This window comes from Talaromyces amestolkiae (assembly GCF_001896365.1).
Source record: "Talaromyces amestolkiae strain CIB chromosome Unknown scaffold8.1, whole genome shotgun sequence".
In the NCBI taxonomy this organism is placed as follows: domain Eukaryota; kingdom Fungi; phylum Ascomycota; class Eurotiomycetes; order Eurotiales; family Trichocomaceae; genus Talaromyces; species Talaromyces amestolkiae.
In genome coordinates this window covers 162,488-185,191 of record NW_024468044.1, presented here as the reverse complement: position 1 = coordinate 185,191, position 22,704 = coordinate 162,488, and the positions used below count along the sequence as shown (strand labels likewise).

Here is a 22,704-nt window from a genome sequence, read left to right as displayed (position 1 = left end):
TCTTCGTTATAGAATACTTGGTTGAGTCTCTCTTACTACTTCTAGGAAGCTCATAGCCCATTAAAAATTAGGTGAATAGAACAAATCGTCAATTAGGGCAAAATACCATTGTCTTCCTGGATTGCAATTTGTAGGTTTCGTAGTTCCATAAACATTCTCAATAGATAGGCTGTTCTCATAAAAGTTTACTAGAAACTACCAAATGTAATGGAGAAGACTCTTGTAAAACTAAAAAGTTTCATACGGTCCCATATGAGGGTACATATTTACTTACGCATGTTGGTGGATAAGTCATGTCTGTGTAGCGATAGATATGTATATCATTCATTCAATCTATTGATCCTACTTCATTTCCCTCACAGATATACCTGCCAGCAACGGTATTGAACAAAATTTATTTTATTGTTTAGATATACTGTATTACAATTGAATCTAAATTTAGTTCATTTCAATCAACCTTACAACCGTCTCGTATTATCATCACTGCATGAATGTATGACTGAAGGCTACAAACAACAACCTCGAAAAACCGGCCGACTATCACGACGCCATTAGCAGAGGACTTTGCCTATGCACACTTTACTTAGATGGACAATTGGCCAGCTCGATACCGAGCAAGTAAGTCGCCAGAGTTTTCTATCTCGTTATGCGCAAAGCACATGCGCAAGAACTGAACCATATCGGCAGCTGGTCATCGTCAGCAACTTTCTAAGCATCATTCGTGCGAAGACAAATCAGGAACATTACTACGGTACTTACGTGACATTCTTGGCCCGGTCAAATCGTTTTCATCTCGTCCATTCATGCGCGTATACTCAAGAACTTTCTCAACTCTAGACCTCCGAGCTAATTCATACAGTCGTAGACGCGCTGGAATATCATCGATCGTAGTGTCTCGCGGGAGTAGAATGGCTATACTTACTGCATCTTCAATAGCCATTGCACCTCCCTGACCCATGTCTAAAGTTTTCAGTTCTGGTTTGACGACAATATAAGTAGTGCAACTCACATGGTTGAAATGGGTGTGCTGCATCCCCGATCAGAGCTGCCCGACCTTTGACCCAGGTCGTGAGTGACCCCATATCGTATAATTGCCACACCTTGAGGTTGTCTTCGGCAAGATTGATCAATTCACGAACCCTTGGCGAGAATTGGGCGAAGCTTTGCGCCAATGCGTCTTTGCTTCCGGTTATTTGCCATCCTTTTTCTTCTGAACAGTTATAAATTTAGTCAAAGTCGGCTTGAAACCCGATGCCTATGTTTTATATTGTATTCCGGGGTTGGAGATGATTTGACTCACCAGACATATCTTGTACGCCCGCTTCAGCTGTTGGTACAAATCCGGCGAGATTAAAGACTGTATTGTCAGAACAGGGATAGGCAACCAATCTCCGGTCATCAGCAGCCCATTCAATAAATACTCCGGGCTTCTGAACAAATTCCCGGGTGTATTCTGATTGCGCCAATGACTGGACTGGGATTAGCCATCGGAAGCAGGCTTTTCCCGTGGGATAAGGGTTAGCGGAGCCCGGAGCGATATGAGATCGAAACGTGGACTAGATAAAACTTGCAGATTAGTAATTGATTTCATAATGCATTCTGGGGGATAAAATGCTGGCGTACATGAGCTCCATCAGCGCCGAGGAGAAGGTCAGCCGTAAACTCTCTGCCATCGTCAAGAATGACACGACGGTCTTCCGTATTCACGTCGACAATCTTGCAGCCGGTGTGAATGACAGTCGTCTCTAATGCAACCCCTTTTAAGTGGTTGTGCAAATCGACTCGATGAACTAAGTACCATTCCTGTATCGATAGATAATGTCAGCGTATGTTGCTACAGCCATGAAGGAAATGCTAGATCGTACACTTTGCCATGCTTTCCTCATTTCTGCAAAATCCTTAATGTATTTGAGGTCACCCTCATGACGGTATCTATGCATCTGTTGCTATGAGTGAGCATCTTAATCACAACAATGGGAATTTTCAAGATACCTCTCGAAGCAAGGTACCCCCGAAATCCTCAGGGTTAATATCCATCCATGTCAACAATGCTGTACAATTAGGTGGCAGATGTATAGCAGCACCAGTCTCTTTTGCAAAACGAGACTTTTCAAGGATCTTAAATTTTACGTGGCATTAGAGTCGAGCTTATCGGGAATTGCGAGCAGGTTGCACTGACCACAACATCATGACCCTGTTTTCCCAATGCAATGGCTGCAGAGAGGCCGGCAATACCAGCGCCTATAATGATCACTTTCAACGGTGGTGATATACTCTTAGAATTCATTGTTCTGTAGTGCTTGTTTTCTTGTTTTGCTCGCTTTCTTGCGATTTTTGCCTTTGTGGGTAAGATCCCATTGTGAACATATTGGTATCCGTGACATTTGCTTTTTAAAAGAGAAATGTTTTATTCCGTACCGGTACATCCGATTGCATTAATCTATAAATAGACTTTATTCACGTAGTATGGATATTGAGAATCTATTACAGGGTATACTAGCCACTGGGAGGGCTAGAATTGACAGGCTTGGTACGGGAGGCTGGGTCGCTGAATGTGCATCAAATGTGGCCAATGGATATGGAAGCTTATTAGATGAACGCCATCTTGGAGATCATTCCTCAATTGACTCTTATTCGCATGATTAGACATATTTTGAAGTCACCCCCACGTATCTGCAAAAACACCCGATGTAGCTCGCCTTTCAGGGCTGCGGCTTTCGGTATCGGTATCCAAATCGAGGAGTATCTGAGATCCAGCTATAGCCAAAGTCCAAGCTGATACTTGTATGAAATATCTTACTTGTTGGATAAGACCGAGTGGTTGGACTTGAAATAGAATGTACTAGCCTAAGATGGAAGGTAGTACACGGGGTTGAGGTCGCTTGTTTCCCTCTTGGGTTGGCCTTACTTTAATTGTGGTATCATGCTGATTGGGCCTGATAGCTTGCATCATAACTTCTAGGAAGATTGTAAGACCAGTTTAAGATGGACCCCTCGTGGAAGAAGACTTAATCGAGTAGTAACATGTCACACATTTAGTACCAAATTGCAAGAATGTAGCCGTGACAATTTGTCGAGAGGTATTTAGGTCTGAGATTCATCTGAATTATCCTACATTCAAAATTCTTCCTCAAGCTTATGTACACCAGAATTCCTTGTCAAGCGTCTCAACTTCTGTCCCCATAACCAAAGAGGCAGAGCAAGTAATAGAGGACCAGCTGTTAGTGCCAATTGAATCATTGTAGGAACAATTATACCCTGAGATGTAGTGAGCTGGGGAACCCAGTAGCTCATACCAAATCCGCATGTGTTTTTGATCACCGTCGCGACAACCATAATCTCTCCAGCAATGGGCTTGTAGCAATCGACAGCGTAGGCTACGGCAATTGCTGGTGTAGCAGTGATACACATGCCGCTTATACCGTAGCCAACAACGACAAGGACAGGCCAAGACCATGAATTCTTCTCTGCAAGTCCACCTATTGTGACGGCAATTATTGTTAGGAAAAAATAAGGGATGAGAGCAGGCAAACGCATCTCAGCTTCGCGTACACCGTTGTTGCGAATGGTAGCTCTCTGAGCAATCCAGTCGGAGACAGTGCCCCCTGTAGCAAGGCCTACGAGACCGCCAACCATGAAGGCGAAGTTGGAGTATCCGACGGCCGATACACTGAAGTTGAACGGTGGCGCGCCGAGAATTGATGATTCTGTGATATTCCAATACAGAAGTAGATTGGCGTAACCGCCCACAGTTATGCCCGCCCAGATGATAATTGGGAAGAAGAAAGCCTTTCCAGAGAAAATTATGTCCTTGAATATCAGCGACTTCCACCGCGCATCAGGTCGAGCAATCAATTGGAATTGACTTTTAGTAGGCCGCCCGGTTCCGATGACGTTCGACGAAGCGCTGTATTCGATCTCATGCGGCGAGGGTGGTTTGTCCAGTCCTTCCTCTGGTGAAACGGTAGGCGTTGCCACTACGGTGGGCAACTGGTTGGTACGGTGATATCTTGTCTCCGGGAAGAAAATAATCAGTGTTATGATATTAAGCAGAGATAGCGCCATAGAGAGCCAGAAGAAGCTGCGCCATCCATGTCTGGGAACGATAAGTTAGTGTCTAAATAAATATTACGTTAATAAGCATTGACTTACTTGGAAGCAATCGCTCCAGAGATAATGGGACCGACAAATAAACCAAGAAAATACGTGCAGCTAGTGATAGCAAAACTATCAGCAAGAGGTAATCCGTGATAATAGTGTACTCACAAGTAGACGCCCATCCAAACACCTCGCTCGTGGAGAAAGAACACATCACAAATAACTTGCACCATAAGTGTTTCACTCGTAGCCGTCGCAATGCCGTTGACAATTCGTGCCCCAATAAGTATAGAGTACGATCCAGCTCGAGCCTCCCAGATACAACTGCCAGCGCCGAGCATGGCCATGATAATGCAGGTAAAGCGACGACCAAAGATGTTCGAGATGGGGACGATGATAAAATTGGCATATCCCAAGGCAAGAACACATGATCCAGTGATCAGATTGAGCTGGGTCTGTGATAGGTTCCATTCCTCTTGAAGCAGCGGGAACATTGGTGCCATGGAAAGAGCCGAGGCGACTGTAACCCAAGTGTATATGATTTGGACGCCAATAGTAATGTCTGGATAGATTACAAGTCAGAATGTACCTGACTATAGGTCAATAGTCTCGAGGAGCAATGCTCACATTTCCAGGTCAGCGTCCAGTTGAGAGGATCGTCGGCATTTTCGGATGGATAGGGGATAAGGCTATGACGAACGATGGATTGTCAGTATGCTGCCGTACAATCGCAAAGAAAAGCTCGTAATCATCGTTTGTCTTGGTCATTATATGGTACAGAGGAGGGACAGACATACACTTGGTGACTCTTGGGGCCATGGACAAAGTGAATCTTGCCAACATCTCTCATGATCTCTGTGCCAGGGATGTGCTCCATGAGGATCGTGTCAGGAAGCGCTTCTTCCATTATGAGAACTGCCTTTCAAACCGTTCGGGTATGATAATAAAGTTATAGAGAAAAGAGCTTGCGAACAGGATGTATATTGAGAAGCAATAAATTCTTCTCGAAACCAGGGTTTTCTGGACCATAGATGTGTGCCTAAGGGCGCGTGTAGCTAATTATATAATGTCAATACCTAAAGAGCCCAGACCACGTCTTCCAGATGTCCCCAGTGTAGGATTCCCCCGGATTCCCCAGGTAATGGCGGGCCATATTCCGTACTTCGTACTTCCCGACCTTTCCCCGACCACTCATTTCGAAGTGCTTCCCCAGATTTCCTATCGGTCCAGTTCCCGGCTGCGGGACAACATGCAAGATACTTAAACCAATGACTTCTTCATATGTAAAATCTCTCAAAGGCGATAGTTTTATAAACCGGGCATTCATCATTGGCACACTCCTTTTATCGTCTTTGCGGGACAAAACTTTCTCTACGCGGGACAGAAGCACTTTGCGGGACAGAAATGGCCAATGGTTTGTCTATCCCAAACCACCAGACGGCTCTCTGGGTGAACAACCCCGGCCCTCAGGCAAAACTTGAGCTTCGCAAAGACGTGCCCGTGCCGACATTAAAATCAAATGAAGTACTTGTCAAGATAGAATATAGTGGCTTATGGTACGGTACACTCAATCGATCCCACCGTACCAGACTTGAATAAGATCGTATACTCACCTCTGGTGGGACTATGCAGCCACTCCGATGTTTACAATATATCTGGCGCCCATCCCATGGATGTCCATATTCCTGGTCATGAAGGGATTGGTACCATAGTGAAACTCGGAAGCGACGTGGGCAATGAGCGTGCACTCGGCCAGCGGGTCGGGATCAAATGGATTCACGAGACATGTGGTGATTGCGAAATCTGTGAACGTGACTCGACTGCATGCCCTAATCAGCACAACTCTGGCCGCGATAGGCCTGGCACGCTGCAAGAGTATGTCACAGTTCCGGCAAAGCACGCTTCACCTATTCCAGATGGAATCAGCGGTCATATAGCGGCGCCCCTGCTCTGTGGTAAGACGATATCTTCCTGCCCTTTCGATTGTCACAGATGCTCATGTCGAACGCGTAGCTGGCTTGACAATTTTCTCTGCTGTAAATAAGACAAATATACGGGAGGGTGACTTTTTGATCATTACTGGCGCTGGTGGAGGTTTAGGTCATATGTGAGTTCGATTCATACTGTTTTTGGTATATGACTTGAAACCTGACTGTTGTCCTCAGCGGAGTCCAAATCGCCAATCGACGAGGTTTCAAAGTCATTGCGATTGATGCGTTCGTGATCCCCGGAACTTGATACATTCGTCTCTGAATCTTGTGCTGACTCTGGTCACTGTTTGTAGTGAAAGTAAACGACAATTTTGCATCGACAACGGTGCGCAGCATTTTATACCATTTACGCATCCGAGAATCGAAGACGAAATGCAAAAAATAACTGGCTGCGGCGGCGCGCACGCTATCATATGCTGTGCGGGTGCAGAGACGGGCTATAATCAAGCTCCTCGTCTACTCCGTCGAGGAGGCACAATGGTTTGCGTCGGCCTGCCCGCCAACACAGCTTATAAGATTCCAATTGGACCCTTTGATATGGTCGTGCAGGGCCTTAGAATCGTTGGAACGTCAGTGGGGACGGAAGCAGAGCTACAAGAGCTACTGGCTCTAGCTGAGAAGTGCGATATCCTTCCAGTCACACATGTCTTACCTTTAGAGAAGTTTGAAGAGGCGATAGAGGCTGTGAAGACATCTGCCATTTCTGGGAAAATGGTTCTGAGAATGGCCTCCTAGTTGTTGTCGGTCCAAATTTGATTTAGTATCGGTAGGTATTTTTACCTTACGATAGATAGCCATGTAAACCGGGTAGCCATCGGATTGATGGATACCTACCCGGTAACCTTGGTAAATGATCCGAGACTTCCCCGCAAGGATCGCTTTCAATAGGATCGGCGTATTGGAGTACTCCAGTGGTGCGAATAACATAAGTCTATAGCCCCTTTCATGCATAAATTGGCATTCTATTCGAACGTAGTGATAATGAAGAACCCGTATTGGGAGCAAGAGGTAGGGCATGGATGCTGTAACCCTAATTCGCAACGCGTAGTAGTGATTAATCTACACTACGCTACCATGAAAACGTCGAATGGAATAGGAGTCGACTTCATAATCTACTTCACTATTGAGCTACGGAGCGAGACTGTAGAAAAGCATCTAAATCCCCCAGCATATTTTCCGAATACCAATGCGCAAGTTGCTCGTACTCCTTCCAGCAAACATCGACACCCAAATCCTTCAAACAACTTGCCGCCTTTCGCCCCAGCCAAACGTCTACTCCATCATCCTCAACGCCATGTCCAAGGAAAACAGGAGTTCTTTTGAGCATGTCCGACTTTGAGCGAGCAGGAATGTCGAGTTCCTCTCTGAGCCACTCAACCGCAGTGTTAAAGGCATCCTGAGCCTTGTCTTCTGCATTATCATCTCGTTCGAATAAATCATCCTCGTCAGTTGAAGCTACATCCTGCATCCTCCCCGCAAAAGGAAGCCAGCCACACATGCCAACCACGGCACCTAGATCATCACCTTCCCATAACAAAGCAGCAACGAGCGCGGCCGCACAGCCTTGACTCAACCCGCCAAGAATCACACTGCCGGCACCCCCGGGAACCATTTCGATTTCCCTTGCTATCAACGTGTGTAGGTATTTTGTGGTTTCCTGAAGCCCCGGGACCTGAAGATGCTCACGCTCTTGTGCCGGTGGGTCGAGTTTCCAATTGTTGAACCATTGGTGCGTCAGTGACCGGTTGTAGACGTGTGCACGGCTTAGCGGTGCGCTGGGAAACACGAAGTGGGCATGCGGAAACCTGGTGACCAGGGTATCACTGCCATTGGGGTTTATTGCATGCGTGAGGAGATCTGGGCCAAATTCGGGACCACTGCTTCCTCTGCCGTGCAGCCAAATTAACGTTTGTTTCAACGGTTGTTTCAGAGGGCCAACCACAAGTGGTTTTGGAAAACGCTGTTTGGCAGACATTGATTGCTACAAGAGGTGATCCACTATTACATCTATACAAAAAAGCGTCTGACCTAGTCGTATATTTGACTAACTAGGTGGCACTCCGAGGGACACGACTTATGCGTGGGGTATCGAAGCTGCGGGAAAAATACCACTAGAATCGAAGATATCTCCTAGTGTGTACAGCTGGTCGATACCGAGATTATTATTTCTTTTTGGCAAATGGACGGCTTTCTGTAATTGGCGCCTCATAATGTTGTACAACCCGTACTATCTTTTAAATAATCCGTACTCCGTAAAGATTAGAACCATACTACATAGCGAGTGGACGGACTGAGAGTTCCGCAAATCATGTTCGTCCAAGTAAATTGATGTATGTGTTTCTGTCACTTTTCTGAGGTTTCACGTCTAGCAAGCCAGTAAGGGTGGCAGCTGGATTTTGTCGTGTTTTTGACGCATCAATGAAGTTCGCCACTAATAGGCGCCCATAATGCCGATGAACAACCGGCAGGGATTCTGACTGACCTATCCCTCTATTTGCTAATTATCAATCTGTTATTCCAAGTCCAGTTCCAGACAGAAACTCCACGGACTATAGATAGCGCAGGATATCTCTCATCGTCGCTAATTAGCTCGACAAGAACAGATCCACCTCACAAGCAGCCTCATCCTGTTGATAATAGAGCCATCAGACCTAAGAACACTCCAAAAGAGCGGACTTCGTTCAGTAATTTAGAAAGATTCCAAACATCCCCAGCTATGGCTTCTGATTCTTCTTCTTCTTCCCGTCTTGCGTGACAAGCTCCATGGCGATGGAGAGTACTGATTCAAGGGACTCGCCGTCTTGGATAGCCTGAACGATTGAATGACTGGCGCTGCTATTACCGTCAATGCGTAGGCCTTCCAGCAAAAGCTCGATTTGAGAATGAATTCGATGGATATCAGCGTCGAGGCTACTGTCGCCTTGGCTCTCCGTACCTCCAGATTTGTTCTTCTGTTCGAAATTACCCAATTAGTTCGCACATCCTTTACTCGGGTTTGAAATGGGCATAATACCTCGGGTTCTGATGCCATTGTGTTATAATCTCTGCCAGGTCGCTCTCCGTAAGCGTGCGAGATAGTAAGTAGTTTCCATTGCGAAGGATAAAAACTAACATCAGCACGCCGGTGTTCAACCAATTTAGGCAAATAGGTGTATGTGGTTGTGTCCAATGGATTCTAGTAGTTGTTGTCTGCGTTGCAACCTGAGTGGCAAAATATACAATTACAGCGAGACTCGGTCCTGCACATGGATTAAGCCATTGAACCAGTAAGCAAAAAATCTGCAGCAATTTGCATGGTGGTTTCAAGTCAGTGCTCGGATGCACGTATGCAAGCCAGCCGTGAAGGCTAGAAAAGACCCTGCAAATAGACCTCTGCAAGTCCCATGGGAGTTCTATGGACTCCCATAAATTATTCTCACTTTTATTTTCATATTAAATTTTATACTATCAGTATATATTGAAATCTTATTATTTATGTTATTTTAACTAAAACCAAAAATACCTGATATTTTTCTAGTATTACGAAGTGAGTACACACCGTATTGTAGGGTTAGGGTTGCTAATGGGCGTGGTCCCATGGGACTTGCAGAGGTCTATCTGCAAATGACGTCGCATGCTACCTCCGTAAACATGACCATTTTAACAAAACGACATCTGGATCAGAAGTGCTTTTGATCAGAATGAATTATCAACAGATTCAGGAAAAAGTTGACGAGAACCCCTTGATCGATGCCATGACATCATCACGACGAGATGTCTTCTACGACGTCAAGTCTGAACATCCCCTATATAAACCTCACCTTCCTTGTTGCCTCTATGATCGAATGTAAAGAATGCAATCTTCCGTCGAGCTGTCTCTATTCCTCGCCAGTTGCCATAGCACAGACCCACCATACGATCATCCGTATCTGCCATTACACAATATTCAAGTCGCCAATTCCACGCGACACATCAATTACGAACCAGCAAATCTCCAGGAGAACAAACCACCAGAATGCGCGACGACGCCAAAGACAACCCAGTGTCCAGCTCGAACTCGCACCTGGACACCTCATTCGGCGACGACCCATCCAGCCGGCACATGCACGGAGACGACTCCTGGAAGTTCCGAGCACCATACCAAATCCAGAAAGACGACGAATTCGGGCCCGTGAAGTGGGAGGCGATGTGTCACTGCGGGAATGTGCAATACCAGATCAAGCAGGAGCGTCCGTTGGCGGCAAAGTATTGCCATTGTCGAGCTTGTCAGGTTCTCCACGGTACGTCCCAAGACTCAAAAGGCTCAACGAGCCGAATGCTAATAATATCCTGCCAGCTGCACCGTTCCAATGGTGCGCCATCTTCCGCAAAACCGACATTCGATTCAAAAAAGGCACTGACTCACTCATGTTCTACTCCTCGCACGAAAAGAGTAAGGAATATCAAGTACCCACAAAAGTGTACTGCTCAAACTGTAACTCGCCCATCATGGATGAGGGACGGAATATGTGTTTGATTTTTCCCGAATTGATTGATTTGGGGCAGACGGAGGAGGAACATTTGGTTCGGAGGAAGGTTTTTGAGATTGAGTGCGTCCTTTCCTTCCCCCTTTACCTTCTGTCAGTTTGGACATTAATACTGACAGGTCAACTTGAAGTTGCCATATATTTTATAGCAGGCGACTCGTGGAAGTACACGATGGAAAGCCGAAGTGGTCTGAGTTGGATGAAAAGAGTGATCGGCTGAATGATGATGGGCATAAGCTGTAATTCACGTACATATGGACGCCGTTAGCAGAGTCGTGCATGAACTCTGCTACATATATTTGTATCCATGTGGATAAACGAAGCATGATACCATTGTTGCAAATTTTGCTTGCTAAGTATTTCTATCATACACTTTGCGATTTGGTCAAATATCAGACATTGTTCACACTAATACGTGGATGGATGCTGATCGCGTCCTGTACCTTCAACGGCTCGTTGACATGGATTGTGTACCTAGGTGTGCCTCACATGTCACGTCGAGATGTAACTTATCCCCGCCACGTCTTTATTAAGTAAATTTCTACTGCACTTACACAGCAATGCGAATCAAATCCATCTTTTTTCATACTCGAAATCTAAAAATGGCACCGGGATACATGTACATGTATAGATCAGCGAATTCTACTAGGGATAATAACAGTACTCTGTAAGGCGTAGGTCAAAATCCAAGTACGAACGTACAACTCCTCTTTTGATCTTTTCTTCAGAATTTAGAAGATGCAGATCATCTGCAGCCTAACCATGAGAACGTAACCTGGGAGCATGGCCTGGTCGCCTGACCCCATTACTCAGAATAGACTCAAGGCATTTTCACATGATTTTCTTCAATCATAATACTTGTATATCGACGAAGAAGTAACTACTTAGTCGCACGCATCGTCAGCAATAGCCATCTTGATCTACAATCAATCATCAAGAACCCTATGAAGGCATTCCCTGTATCTGCAGTATCATTGGCGGCCCTTCGATGGTGGAGGGGATGTCGCAAAAGCCCTAACCACCATCGCATGTAACATCACTAAAGACCCGAACAGCTAGCATTTTCTACATTGGTACTTGCCAAGACAGACCTACAAACTGAAGAATCTATCAGATTGAGCCTTGGGATCCAATCACTCGGTTTGGCGATACACATGTGCCCCTCTTTATTTTGAAGAAATACCTAAATTTCATCATTACGGTGGTACCTGTCGTTCCATGGAGACACCGATAGCCTCCCGGTGGCTCGTTAGTGCACACGGCACAAATAGCTGACGTGCAAGTTGACTGGGTCATTTCGATAGGCCATCCTGCTGGTTCGCCTGATGCCGTACATCTGCTACGTGCTACAGGGTAAGATTGGCCCGGCGCCGAACTACAAAATGGACTGATTTTCTTCCTCTTTGGCCTTTCCCGGCAATTCGCGAATCTGTAATCAGTCATACTGTTCAATCGTCAGTTAAATCAACTTGAATAGTTCACGATGGTTCTTCGGTCTACTGTGATAGCCGCCTTGGCTTCGACTGCCTTGGCCGTCACCTCCATCAGCGATGATGAGATGACCACCTATCTAAACGACGGCGCTGTCGACCTCGCCTACAACTATGCGCCCATGTGGTTTTTTGGGCAGGCAATGGATGAGGCCCCTTGTTATCCTGTCTGGGCGTTCGGTGGCAATGTCTCGACGCCGGATATTTATGATCCCGCAGATCATACTCCCCTGGCACCTCAATGCGAATACCCAGATGTTGGATGTGGTTGCCGCCAGCCTGATGTACCTATTAACAATCCTGGGCCTGCGTTCCCGATTTATTACACTTTCGAACAGTGCAATGCCACCGAAGTTCGTGTCGTCTATAACCTATTTTATCAGAAGGATGGCGCCGAGGTGGCTGATGTCATTGACACAGGCCATGACTAGTGAGAATAATCCCCATTTCAGTCTGTGCAGGCTTTGAGGTTCAAAAATGAGCTGACACGTTCTTGTAGCGACTGGGAACGAGTAATCATCATCCATTCCAAGGATACAGCCAGCAACACTTGGGCTCCAAGTCGAGCATTGCTTTCAGCTCACAGTGGATATCATGACCTGGCATGGGGCGACATACAAAACACCCTAACCACAGATCAAGTCAACGCCGGCGATGCAATCAACCCTAACGGTGTCCAGAACAACGATCACCCAAAAGTGTACGTGTCGTGGTCCAAGCACGCCAATTTTGACACCCGAAATACTGGGTGGAATGACCCAATCAGCCAGTCAACAGATAATGCTTTCCGAAGCGAGGACTGGTGGCACTTTGTCGATGCACAATATTATGTATGGCCAATCCTTATGTCTCCCTGCCTGAAAAGCCACTCTGTTAATGTTCGAACTCGAATAGATCCGCTCAGATAACTCGMCCGCCGCAGGCCAAGCCTTGGGGTCAGTGGATTGGGGCAGTGCCAGTAGCAACCCCCCATCGGTTCAAGCAACTCTTTGTACGCAACAAGCCTTGATAGCTCAAGCTGTGAAGAACAGCTAAGTATTGTGAACGGTTTGACTCAGTTGGCGAACGCTCTTTGATCGAGATGCCTTGTATATAGAAGATTGTCGAACATGCCTCAAATTTTAACTTTCGACTTAATGTAGTTTAAATGACTTAAGAATTGATGGCATATGACGAGTAGTCAGATCTGAGCACCAAGCACCTGCAGATTCATGGCACGCATTGGCCATCTGTATCGAGGTGCAGATTCCAAGTGTATATTCGTATGACGCATTGATCACGGGGATTGTCATCGTTCCAGACGAGTACGCAAGCGTACTTGGTAAACTGAATCTGGAATGATGGCAGCGAATCGATACAGTGGGTCATTGTTATCCACGCCTCAGATTTGTAGTCTGCTAGCGATATTAAAGATCGCATATCTTCCACGCCTAGAGTCAGCCACACTTTCTATCTTCGGGCGGTCGCGACGGTGCAATAGTGGCAGAGCCGAGTGTTGAAACATCGATTATAGTATGAGTTGTTCCACTGTTTCAAGATTGTGGAGATCTTGGCCACGAGCTTGACGTGGCTGTGCATTGCATACGACATATGTAGGATTCGAGGAAATTGTACGTGCCGAGAGTGCTTTGACCGACGCGGTAGGGTCTAAGATAACGAGCAGTGATCGGCGTCCGTGGAGCGTGCGACCGGTATGTAGTTCGATGGCGTAATCTTAAACAGTGAGCACTAGTCATAGCGATAGAAGAGCCGTAATCAGGGTGATGTTCGTGACGGATATCACTACAGAGGACTTTGTTGATTTGAGGAAGCCAAAGGATGAAACGGTGATAAATGACGGAAGCTGCGTGGCTGGGCTAGACTGCCTGACTAAGACTCTTCGGGCAGAGTGGCCCGCCGCACGTGCCACTCCACGCCATCGACTCACTCTTGCTTTTTTTGATCTTCGTCATTCAATCTCCTCCTTTCTCTTTACATTTTCTTCTTCGACGTCTCTACGACTTCTTCTCGACGATTATTCCATGATCCCTCTCTCACTGTCAATCGACTTGCCGACTGCTTCCTTGGCGACCTCAGACCTGCCTATGTCGCCGTTCGTACTCGCATATTCCATCTCCGAGGCCCTTCAACAATCAACATGAGATCTTTTTCGATCCAATTGAAATCGAAGCACGGAATAGCTGCTTTGAAGGAATAACATAAACTACTGAAACTCTTGACTTTAGCGCCAGAGTTGAGATCTTTTGAAAATTGATTTCTGGCTACCGATTCCAAGCAGAAAGCAATTCAACGTCACCGAAACGCTAACACATCTGACCAAAATGGAGATCCCCCGCGTCAAAAGCACTACTCGTTTCGGTGCTTCGGTGCTCAAACATCTCCAGACATTTTTTGGAATCGTCCTTGCAAACGTCGCCTTCATGCACGCAAAGATACCGTATCTTCGGGAAATCAAATACAACTTCATCACTTTCCATTATGTTTATCTTATAACATGGACTTTTATTGGATCCATTGTACTGTCTGCTAGCGGTAGTATACCGTACATTGATGCCTTGTTTTTCTCTTCCGGTGCTGCAACACAGAGTGGGCTCAACACCATCGACGTGAATTTATTACCGACCTATGTCCAGGTTTTCCTGTACATCATAACCATGTGGTGCAACCCGATCGTCATTCATACGTTTGTTGTCTTCGTTCGTCTTTACTGGTTTGAAAAGCGGTTTCAGCATATCGTTAGAGACGCCCGTGCTCTGCGCCGCACAAGGACCAGGACTTTTACGACTGGAAGGGAGCAGCAGGATGCTAATCGGGAGGAACAGGGTATCCGGGGACAGTCAATTGTTGTCCTACGAAATGAGCAGGGCGAGGCTCGTGATGGGGTCGAGGATAGTCACAAAGCGGAAACAGATGCCAATTCCGAAACGGGATCGTCCAACTCAACCTCTAACGACCGTCGTGGACCAGAGGAATCTCCTCAAGTAGGCCCACCATCTCCCCTGACCGATACCGAGGGCATGCGTCTACCCACCCAGCGAAGTCCAGAACATCACATCGCTTTCCTAGAGCATCAGCGAACGGACAAAGGCACCCTGCGTATTCCCAGCCCTCGAGAGTTCGACCGTGGCGGTGTCCCTCAGGCTTTAGACGAAGCTATCGAGAATAATCCCACGAGTCCCAAGTCGCCACCGGTTGAAGATGAACAGCGTCAAGAAGGTGGAAATGAACTTGGCAACCATATTACCATCAACGAACCTGATATCGATCGCTTCCGAGCACGAACCGGTCCCACCGCCACTTTTCCTCGAATGGCTTCACAACGCACGACTTTCCGCGACGAAGGTGACAACGAGCCTACCAGAGTTCGCACTCGACGAGGTACTTTCAATGGTATATTCAGGTCAATGACCCAGGAGCAAGACAAGGACACCTTGCCATATTTGAGCTGGAATGCTACAGTTGGCAGAAACTCGGCTTTTGTTGCTCTTACTGAAGAGCAGCGCGAGGAACTCGGAGGCATTGAGTATCGGGCTCTAAAAACACTGGCTCTCGTGCTGGTGGGGTACTTTGTCGGCTTTCACGTTTTTGGCATTATTTCTCTTACTCCATGGATTCTTTTGAGTAAGACATACGGGCCTGTGGTGACCAGTATTGGTCAAGGACGTGCTTGGTGGGGTGTCTTCACGTCACAATCGGCCTTCAACGATCTTGGATTCACCTTGACCCCGGATTCCATGAACTCGTTCAATGAAGCGGTGTGGCCACTCCTTGTCATGAGTTTCCTTATTGTTATCGGTAACACGGGTTTCCCTTGTATGTTGCGTCTGGTCATTTGGATTATTTCCAAGTTCACCAGAAACGGAACCGCTCTATGGGAAGAACTTCGCTTTTTATTGGACCACCCTCGGCGATGTTTCACTTTGCTATTTCCTCGAAATGCTACATGGTGGCTTTTTGCCATTTTGGTGGTACTAAATGGTGTAGATTTGATTTTCTTTATTATACTTGATGTGAGTCGAAGATTGTTTCTCTACATCAATATCCTTTACTAATGCTGTACGCAGCTTAATGATTCAGTTATTACCGCTATCCCCGCTGGTTATCGTGTGTTAGACGGTCTCTTTCAAGCATTTTCGACGAGAACTGCTGGATTCGGTGTCGTCAATATCTCGGCTTTGCACCCAGCCATTCAAGTTTCTTACACGATCATGATGTACATCTCTGTCTTCCCCATCGCCATTTCCATGCGAAGAACCAATGTGTACGAAGAGAGAAGTCTTGGTATATACGGCTCGGCTGAAGAGGAAGAGGAGGATGTAAAAGAGCCTAGCTATATCGGTGCTCATTTACGCCGGCAACTGAGTTTTGATCTATGGTATATCTTTTTGGGACTATTCATCATTGCTATTGTCGAAGCCGATCGTTTAGAGAGCAGTGCCGATAGCTATGCATTTTCTCTATTCGCCGTTCTCTTTGAGATCGTCTCGGCTTACGGGACAGTCGGCTTGTCCCTGGGATACCCCAACACGAATGCATCCTTTTCTGCGCAATTTAGGGTGATTTCAAAGTTGGTCATCATTGCAATGCAGATTCGTGGTCGACACCGTGGATTACCGTATGCACTCGATCGAGCCATTCTTCTCCCTTCTGAGTCTCTGCAACAGAAGGAACAGGATGATGCAGAGCGACGTCTACGCCGGAGAGAATCCAATGTCAGCAATATGACAGGCGCCTTCGGGCAGTCTTCGGGCATATATCGCACTAGCACATACAATTCTATGGGAAGCAGGGCTAGATCTAGACCTAGACGGTCGGTGGATATGCGTGATTGACCTGCTTGTTGAATTTTTTTTTTTTTTTTTGATGCGATTTGAGCAAGCGGGCATACACTTTCGACTTTGGCTGCTATATCAATTATATACGTATAATAAATATTGCTTCACTTCTATTATCCAAGTCCACCGATCAAGCCCTTTGATATAGTGCATCGTTATTATGGTAACGCGCCATAGCTGGCGTAAGCCATTGCTCTGGGGGAATCCCATAAATGTGATGCGTCCGACTAACTCTGATATTAGTAAACATCTGGATTGAGAGATATATGGTAGGCGGCTCGTCGTGTACGTACCAAGTCTTCTCGTAGACAAGGCCGGGGAGAGTCTGGCGCACAGCATGCAACTAGGCCGAATTTGGTCCTCGATTACGACAAGTTAATTTATTCAATTAATCAACTAAACGGGACTAAATATGGGGTGTAGGCTCAGAGGAAAGTGGCCAACTCACTTGCCAATGACTAAGTATGTACTAGGAGTTGTGTCTTAATTATTGTCGATTTTGCTTGCAAGAATTCACAGATTCACATATTTGAATTTTCTCCCATCACTTTCCAGCTCCTTACCTACAGACGTTACCTAGTTACTATCTTTGAAGATGTCTCCGCTCCAGGCCGTGTTCACCACCAAGGCTCCGAAGCCTTTGCCGCAATTCTCTCAAGCAGTCAAATTCGGCGAGATAGTGTACTGCTCAGGCAACATTGGTCTCAACCCCGAAAGTTGGACCCTCGTGAAGGGAGGAGTTCGGGAGGAAACGGTAAATGCAACTCGCTATTACTTGGATATTTAAGCCAACCAATCTCTCACAGAAACAAGCCCTATTGAACCTATCGGCCATTCTCGAAGAGGCAGGGAGCAGCATCAACAACATCATCAAAATGAATATATTTCTGACCACGATGGACGATTTTGCACTGATGAACGAAGCTTTTGATGAAGTTGTCAAAAGCGAGACAAAACCCGTAAGTATCAAGATCTATAGCAAAACCATAGAATTGATTTTGACACACCGATCATCAGTGTCGCACATGTGTCGCAGTCTATCAACTGCCACTCAGTGCGGCAGTAGAAATCGAGTGTTCGGCCTTCCTGAATACATAAGACACAATATAATCATCGCCAGGGAAATTTCATGGTGTAGCCTAGCAAATATAAACAAAATAAAGTGCTTATTTAGACGTAGCTGTCATTGATTATCTTTGGTATTCATTATCAGAACTCGAAATGTGCTCTTATTATATTATTCATCCTTGGAAGTTCCCCCAGATCAAGCCCTTTGACATAGCGCAAGATTATTATCGTTACGCGATGCCGGCGAAGCATTCCAAAGCGCCACAGACGGCATAAGCCATTGCTCCGGTGGAACACCGTAGAACAGATCTTCTAACTCTGGGAATGAGCCCCAGACGGCGTCATCTCCCAGACTCTCATCTAGTTGTCCGATGTCATGATGAATTCTGCCTGCCTCTCTGTCTGTCATTGTAGGTTGCTGTATCGTCATGCTCATAATAGGCTCGAGGATGGCAGCTGCCTTGGAACAAACATCGCTACGAGATGCATTGCTGACGAAGAAATGTACACATCGGGGTATCATTTCGAGAGATGGACTGGTTCTACTACCTCCTCGGGGTCCTGTTGTACCACCACTATGAAGTACCAACAGAGTCGTAATAGCGAAAAAAGCATAGAATGACCCAAGGCCATCAACATACCAGCGATACCGGGTGAATTGAGTATCAGTGCTGCATAGCCTTTCAAAGCTAGAGATTATAGTTTCGGCTGCTATTTCGCATCGTTGAGCGCTACTGCTGATCTCCCCTGAACCTGTGTTTGTGGCATCATTGAGCCACGGACGATGAAGGAGGAGCGTAAGATGGCATGTGTAAATAGTAAGAATGTGGAAGTGGGCTTGATGATGAAGCTCCAAGGTATGAATCGGGCTAGACGCGAAACGCTCAATATGGCATTGACTTTCGTGGATGATTTTTTGGTCTAAGGTCTCCATTCGGTGTCGGTCATGCGCTTCCAGTGGATTTGACGAGAGCTGGCAAATATCAAAGGCGAGATCGTACAGGCGAAATTTGTACAAGAGATAAGTCATTTTTGTCGGAGGTTGATCGTATGGACGTTCCATTGCAGGTAATACCGCAGCGTGATCGCTAAAAAACACATGATCGTCTTCTACATCCAGAGGAAGAGCCACTTGCGCATCCATACGAAACGGCATGAGATTACCCAGACACGTATTTTGAATTGTATACAACATTCTCAATCCAGCCCAGCATCGTCGACGTTCCTCTGCTTCGACACGATCAACATCTAGACCCGCTGGATCGACCGCGCATCCAATTGAGATTGCGATATGCAGTGTTGTGCCGAGCAGAGACCACGCAGGGCCTTGAGCATGGTTCAAGGCGTAGATCAATAGTACTAGACATTGAACCGTGCGTAGGTTGTGACAGAACATGAAGTTGTCAGCGACTAGACATCGCATTGCTGCTAAGCGATACTTTTTGGATAGGTTGCGGACATTTGTGCCGGGATCAGCATCGTGCCCTAGATCTGATAGAAGAGGGTGGCCATCGTCTAGTGCAGTGACAGACAGACTCAACACAACGAACAGGAGAGCTAAGAATGACAGTGGAGTCGACTTTGGATTCGTTCTGAAGTTCTGGTATTGGAGATGAAACGTTGGGTCATGTAGAATATGAAACAATGGAGAAAAGACAACGAAGAATGCGGACTTTAGCTCCTCGAGATGCGGTAACGGAGGAAGCATATCGAGCAGCTCATCAATGACTGGAATCTGTTGTTCAGAGAAGAAGGGGAATCCGGGAGCTGGAGGTGAATTTGTCATCGCATTGAGGAGATCCGAGTCTCCACCCATATCGTGAAATGGGATGAAGCGTACGTGACCCGAGGAGGATGTCATCAATCGACCTGTCCGTACTCTTTGAGGGTGATAAGCTGATAACCTGTCTTCATGAAGTGAAGTTTGTGATACGGCCGGACTAGAGTCCGGTGACAGAACATTGGGTACTCCAGCAGCAGCAGATTTCTGATTCAACAATGCGGTTGTCAATTCAATGTTCTGCTTCAGTAAACTCTCCAAGGTAAATACGTTCCCCACGAGATTTCCAGGTTGATGCGAGTTGGGATTTTCCTGGACAGTTGGAGTTATTTGACGTGCAAAGCGACAAGTCGAGGCATAACCACGTTTTGAGCATGTATCGCATGGAGGGTGGTATCCAGTACCTGTACATCGAATCTTTCGTCGCCGACAGTTCTCACAGCTCAGAGGCAGCCTTTTCGTAGACATTGTAGCTCTTGAACTCTGGTAGGGTTGCACTTATACGATACGATCCTTTGACTATGGATGATCAGAGATTAGTGGTGGGAAGGAGTAAAGTCGGGGGACATGCGCTATTTGTACTTGTGGGGGCGCCAGGACCCCCGCAGACACCCCTACTTTAAGGTCCACGACAGGCCTGTCCGTGATAAGTGCTCTCCGTAGTGGCTACCATATTCCTGTTATGTCCTGAGCCAATTTGATATCAAAATGTGTTCAAAGAATTGTGTATTGTTCTAAGATATGCTATCAACCATCTACGTTTCGACTATTCTCCCAGTTTCACGTCATGAGTGAAATTAAGCCACGCCCAAAAAAGAATAGATGGCTTCAGAAACACCCTTGACGTCTTCAAACAAATGCCAGTGTGCAACATCGTCTAGAACATTGACCTTGGAGGACTTTATACTCTGCCCATAAGTAGAACATACCGTCGGCGGGCTAACAGCGTCTTCAGTACCAGTGATAATCAGAGTCTTGCATTCTGCAGGCAATTGGGCTACATCCAAAGTCTCCTCAGCAGATCTCGCCAATGCCATGCATGCCTTTGCATATCCCTCCGGATCTTGCCCGAGCAGAGACAGCCGAACCGCGGTAACTGCTAAGGAATTGCTTGCCTTGGTTTTGGAAGAAAGGCCAGCGTTGACTATGGCATCAACCACTGCAAACATACCTCTGCTGCGGACCGTTTCCGCCCGCGCAAAGCTTCCGGTACTGCCAGCCTGGGGCAATGGAGTTGGGGGAGGTCCCATAAGAACTAAAGAAGAGATCAAGCTTGTGTTCTTGAGGGCAAATTTTAGAGCTATCAAGCAACCCATTGAGTGGGCAATGACTGTGGCTGGCTTTGAATCCGGTCGAGCACGTTTGTACACTTCTCTAATGTCTGAAGCAAATGACTCTATGGTGAGATTACTTAATGCACTTGTTGGGGACATACCATGTCCTTCGAGGTCAATGAGATGGAGGCCATGCGTAGCCTGAAGCTTTTCGTAAAGAGGAGAAAAGTATGTCGATGATCCGCCCAGTCCATGTACAAAGATGATTTGAGGGCCATCTGTTTGACCCTTGAATTGATAAAAGAGCTCTTTATTACCAATTTTCACGAGACCGTTGTGGCTCCGAGCTCTCTGGTTGAACACCGGAATGGAGGACTGCATTTTGACGCGATCCACAGTAAAATTGGTTGCGTCCAAGGAAGCAATGCGATTTTTCAATGTACCCAGCCCAGTAACAGAAACTTTGACTTCATCTCCGGCTTTCAAAAACTTCATGGGTCGAAAGCCGAATCCCACACCGTAAGGTGTACCGGTGGCTATTGTGTCGCCCGGTTGAAGTGTTTGGGCCTGTGATAAACACGCAATGAGATGTGGAACACTGAATATGAGTTGGTCGATGGTTGCATCCTGTCGTTCTTCCCCATTGACAAAGGTCTGCACCCGAAGGTTGGCCGGAAGGTATTCCTTGGGCACCGCGACGGGGCCGATGGGGCAGTACGTGTCTGGCGACTTGCCGATGAAAAATTGCTTATGGTCTCGCTGTCGTTCACGAGCAGTGAAGTCGTTGATGATGGTATAACCCCAAACATACTCCATTGCATCTGCCTCCGAGATCTTGTGCCCTGCTTTTCCAATAATGACTCCAATTTCACCCTCATAGTCTGGGGTTTCTGTGAATCCCGGATGAAGAAGAACGGGTTCGCCATGTGCCACGATTGATGTTGCGCGTTTGGTGAATATCACTGGCAACGTAGGCTGATCGTTCTTGTCTGAAGCATCAAAGCCAGACGAGTTGAACTCTTTGGCATGCTCGACATAGTTCTTGCCAACTGCTAGAATGTCCCTTCCGGAGATAGGAGGGAGTAACTTGACATCTGATAGCGGAATGCTGTTTTCTTGAGATGCCGCAATGTTTTTTTCACCGGCTTCAATGACTTCGTATAAGTTCGAAAGGCGGGTGCCCGATACAAATGAGAGAGGTTGGATCTGTTCGGTATTGAGGTCGAGATGACCAATGCGATGTTCCCTGGAGGGGTCGATATAGGCACAGTAGTTGAAAGGCATCGTTGCTTGAACACGTTTGACGTACAGAATTGAAGGTGAGCTGTTCTATAAGCAGATCATGAAGTACAATATCTTATATGTACGTATTCATTTTTTTATCTTCAGCAGACCAAATTTCCTACGTTGACCGTTGTGATGATCCCCGGCGATTTTTCCGATGGATGACGGACGCCAGCGAAACCCCTCAGGCGGAGAAAGACGGAGAACAGCGGACATCCGCTCTTCGCCGCTGTGCCCTAACCCTACATGCTACAACATATGATGTACACTACCATATCCCGAAGACTTTTAGTCTACGGCCCTGGAACATGCCTAGATGATGAACGAATTTGCCCTTATGCGGGGAAAAGGGGTAGTTCAGCTAACGCAAATGCGGAGA

The 22,704-nt window shown here is 46.6% G+C and overlaps 10 protein-coding genes across 10 annotated transcripts; 4 read left to right on the top strand and 6 right to left on the bottom strand.

The window, feature by feature from the left end:
• Positions 1–583: 583 nt before the first annotated feature.
• BHQ10_004627 (uncharacterized protein) lies at positions 584–2,287 on the bottom strand (the record flags this gene model as incomplete). The annotated part of the gene is made up of 8 exons (XM_040877013.1): positions 584–687; positions 760–960; positions 1,010–1,210; positions 1,301–1,556; positions 1,624–1,803; positions 1,866–1,940; positions 1,993–2,118; positions 2,180–2,287. The coding sequence occupies 8 exons, from the start codon at positions 2,285–2,287 to the stop codon at positions 584–586; spliced, it is 1,251 nt and encodes a 416-aa protein (XP_040733131.1).
• Positions 2,288–3,117: 830 nt separating this feature from the next.
• Positions 3,118–5,005, bottom strand: BHQ10_004626 (uncharacterized protein; the record flags this gene model as incomplete). The annotated part of the gene is made up of 5 exons (XM_040877012.1): positions 3,118–4,096; positions 4,153–4,212; positions 4,267–4,660; positions 4,726–4,787; positions 4,896–5,005. The coding sequence occupies 5 exons, from the start codon at positions 5,003–5,005 to the stop codon at positions 3,118–3,120; spliced, it is 1,605 nt and encodes a 534-aa protein (XP_040733130.1).
• A 762-nt stretch (positions 5,006–5,767) lies between these two features.
• Positions 5,768–6,824, top strand: BHQ10_004625 (uncharacterized protein; the record flags this gene model as incomplete). Its single annotated transcript, XM_040877011.1, has 4 exons — positions 5,768–6,053; positions 6,112–6,205; positions 6,264–6,314; positions 6,383–6,824. The coding sequence occupies 4 exons, from the start codon at positions 5,768–5,770 to the stop codon at positions 6,822–6,824; spliced, it is 873 nt and encodes a 290-aa protein (XP_040733129.1).
• Positions 6,825–7,209: 385 nt separating this feature from the next.
• Positions 7,210–8,064, bottom strand: BHQ10_004624 (uncharacterized protein; the record flags this gene model as incomplete). The annotated part of the gene is made up of 1 exon (XM_040877010.1): positions 7,210–8,064. One exon carries the CDS (start codon positions 8,062–8,064, stop codon positions 7,210–7,212), a length of 855 nt encoding a protein of 284 aa, XP_040733128.1.
• A 739-nt stretch (positions 8,065–8,803) lies between these two features.
• On the bottom strand, positions 8,804–9,120 carry BHQ10_004623 (uncharacterized protein; the record flags this gene model as incomplete). Its single annotated transcript, XM_040877009.1, has 2 exons — positions 8,804–9,040; positions 9,103–9,120. 2 exons carry the CDS (start codon positions 9,118–9,120, stop codon positions 8,804–8,806), a joined length of 255 nt encoding a protein of 84 aa, XP_040733127.1.
• A 963-nt stretch (positions 9,121–10,083) lies between these two features.
• On the top strand, positions 10,084–13,119 carry BHQ10_004622 (uncharacterized protein; the record flags this gene model as incomplete). The annotated part of the gene is made up of 5 exons (XM_040877008.1): positions 10,084–10,348; positions 10,405–10,500; positions 12,103–12,514; positions 12,584–12,914; positions 12,979–13,119. 5 exons carry the CDS (start codon positions 10,084–10,086, stop codon positions 13,117–13,119), a joined length of 1,245 nt encoding a protein of 414 aa, XP_040733126.1.
• A 1,286-nt stretch (positions 13,120–14,405) lies between these two features.
• BHQ10_004621 (uncharacterized protein) lies at positions 14,406–16,916 on the top strand (the record flags this gene model as incomplete). The annotated part of the gene is made up of 2 exons (XM_040877007.1): positions 14,406–16,094; positions 16,149–16,916. 2 exons carry the CDS (start codon positions 14,406–14,408, stop codon positions 16,914–16,916), a joined length of 2,457 nt encoding a protein of 818 aa, XP_040733125.1.
• Positions 16,917–17,514: 598 nt separating this feature from the next.
• Positions 17,515–18,017, top strand: BHQ10_004620 (uncharacterized protein; the record flags this gene model as incomplete). Its single annotated transcript, XM_040877006.1, has 3 exons — positions 17,515–17,673; positions 17,726–17,878; positions 17,937–18,017. The coding sequence occupies 3 exons, from the start codon at positions 17,515–17,517 to the stop codon at positions 18,015–18,017; spliced, it is 393 nt and encodes a 130-aa protein (XP_040733124.1).
• Positions 18,018–18,183: 166 nt separating this feature from the next.
• BHQ10_004619 (uncharacterized protein) lies at positions 18,184–19,803 on the bottom strand (the record flags this gene model as incomplete). The annotated part of the gene is made up of 1 exon (XM_040877004.1): positions 18,184–19,803. One exon carries the CDS (start codon positions 19,801–19,803, stop codon positions 18,184–18,186), a length of 1,620 nt encoding a protein of 539 aa, XP_040733123.1.
• A 761-nt stretch (positions 19,804–20,564) lies between these two features.
• On the bottom strand, positions 20,565–22,325 carry BHQ10_004618 (uncharacterized protein; the record flags this gene model as incomplete). Its single annotated transcript, XM_040877003.1, has 1 exon — positions 20,565–22,325. One exon carries the CDS (start codon positions 22,323–22,325, stop codon positions 20,565–20,567), a length of 1,761 nt encoding a protein of 586 aa, XP_040733122.1.
• Between the last annotated feature and the right edge of the window lie 379 nt (positions 22,326–22,704).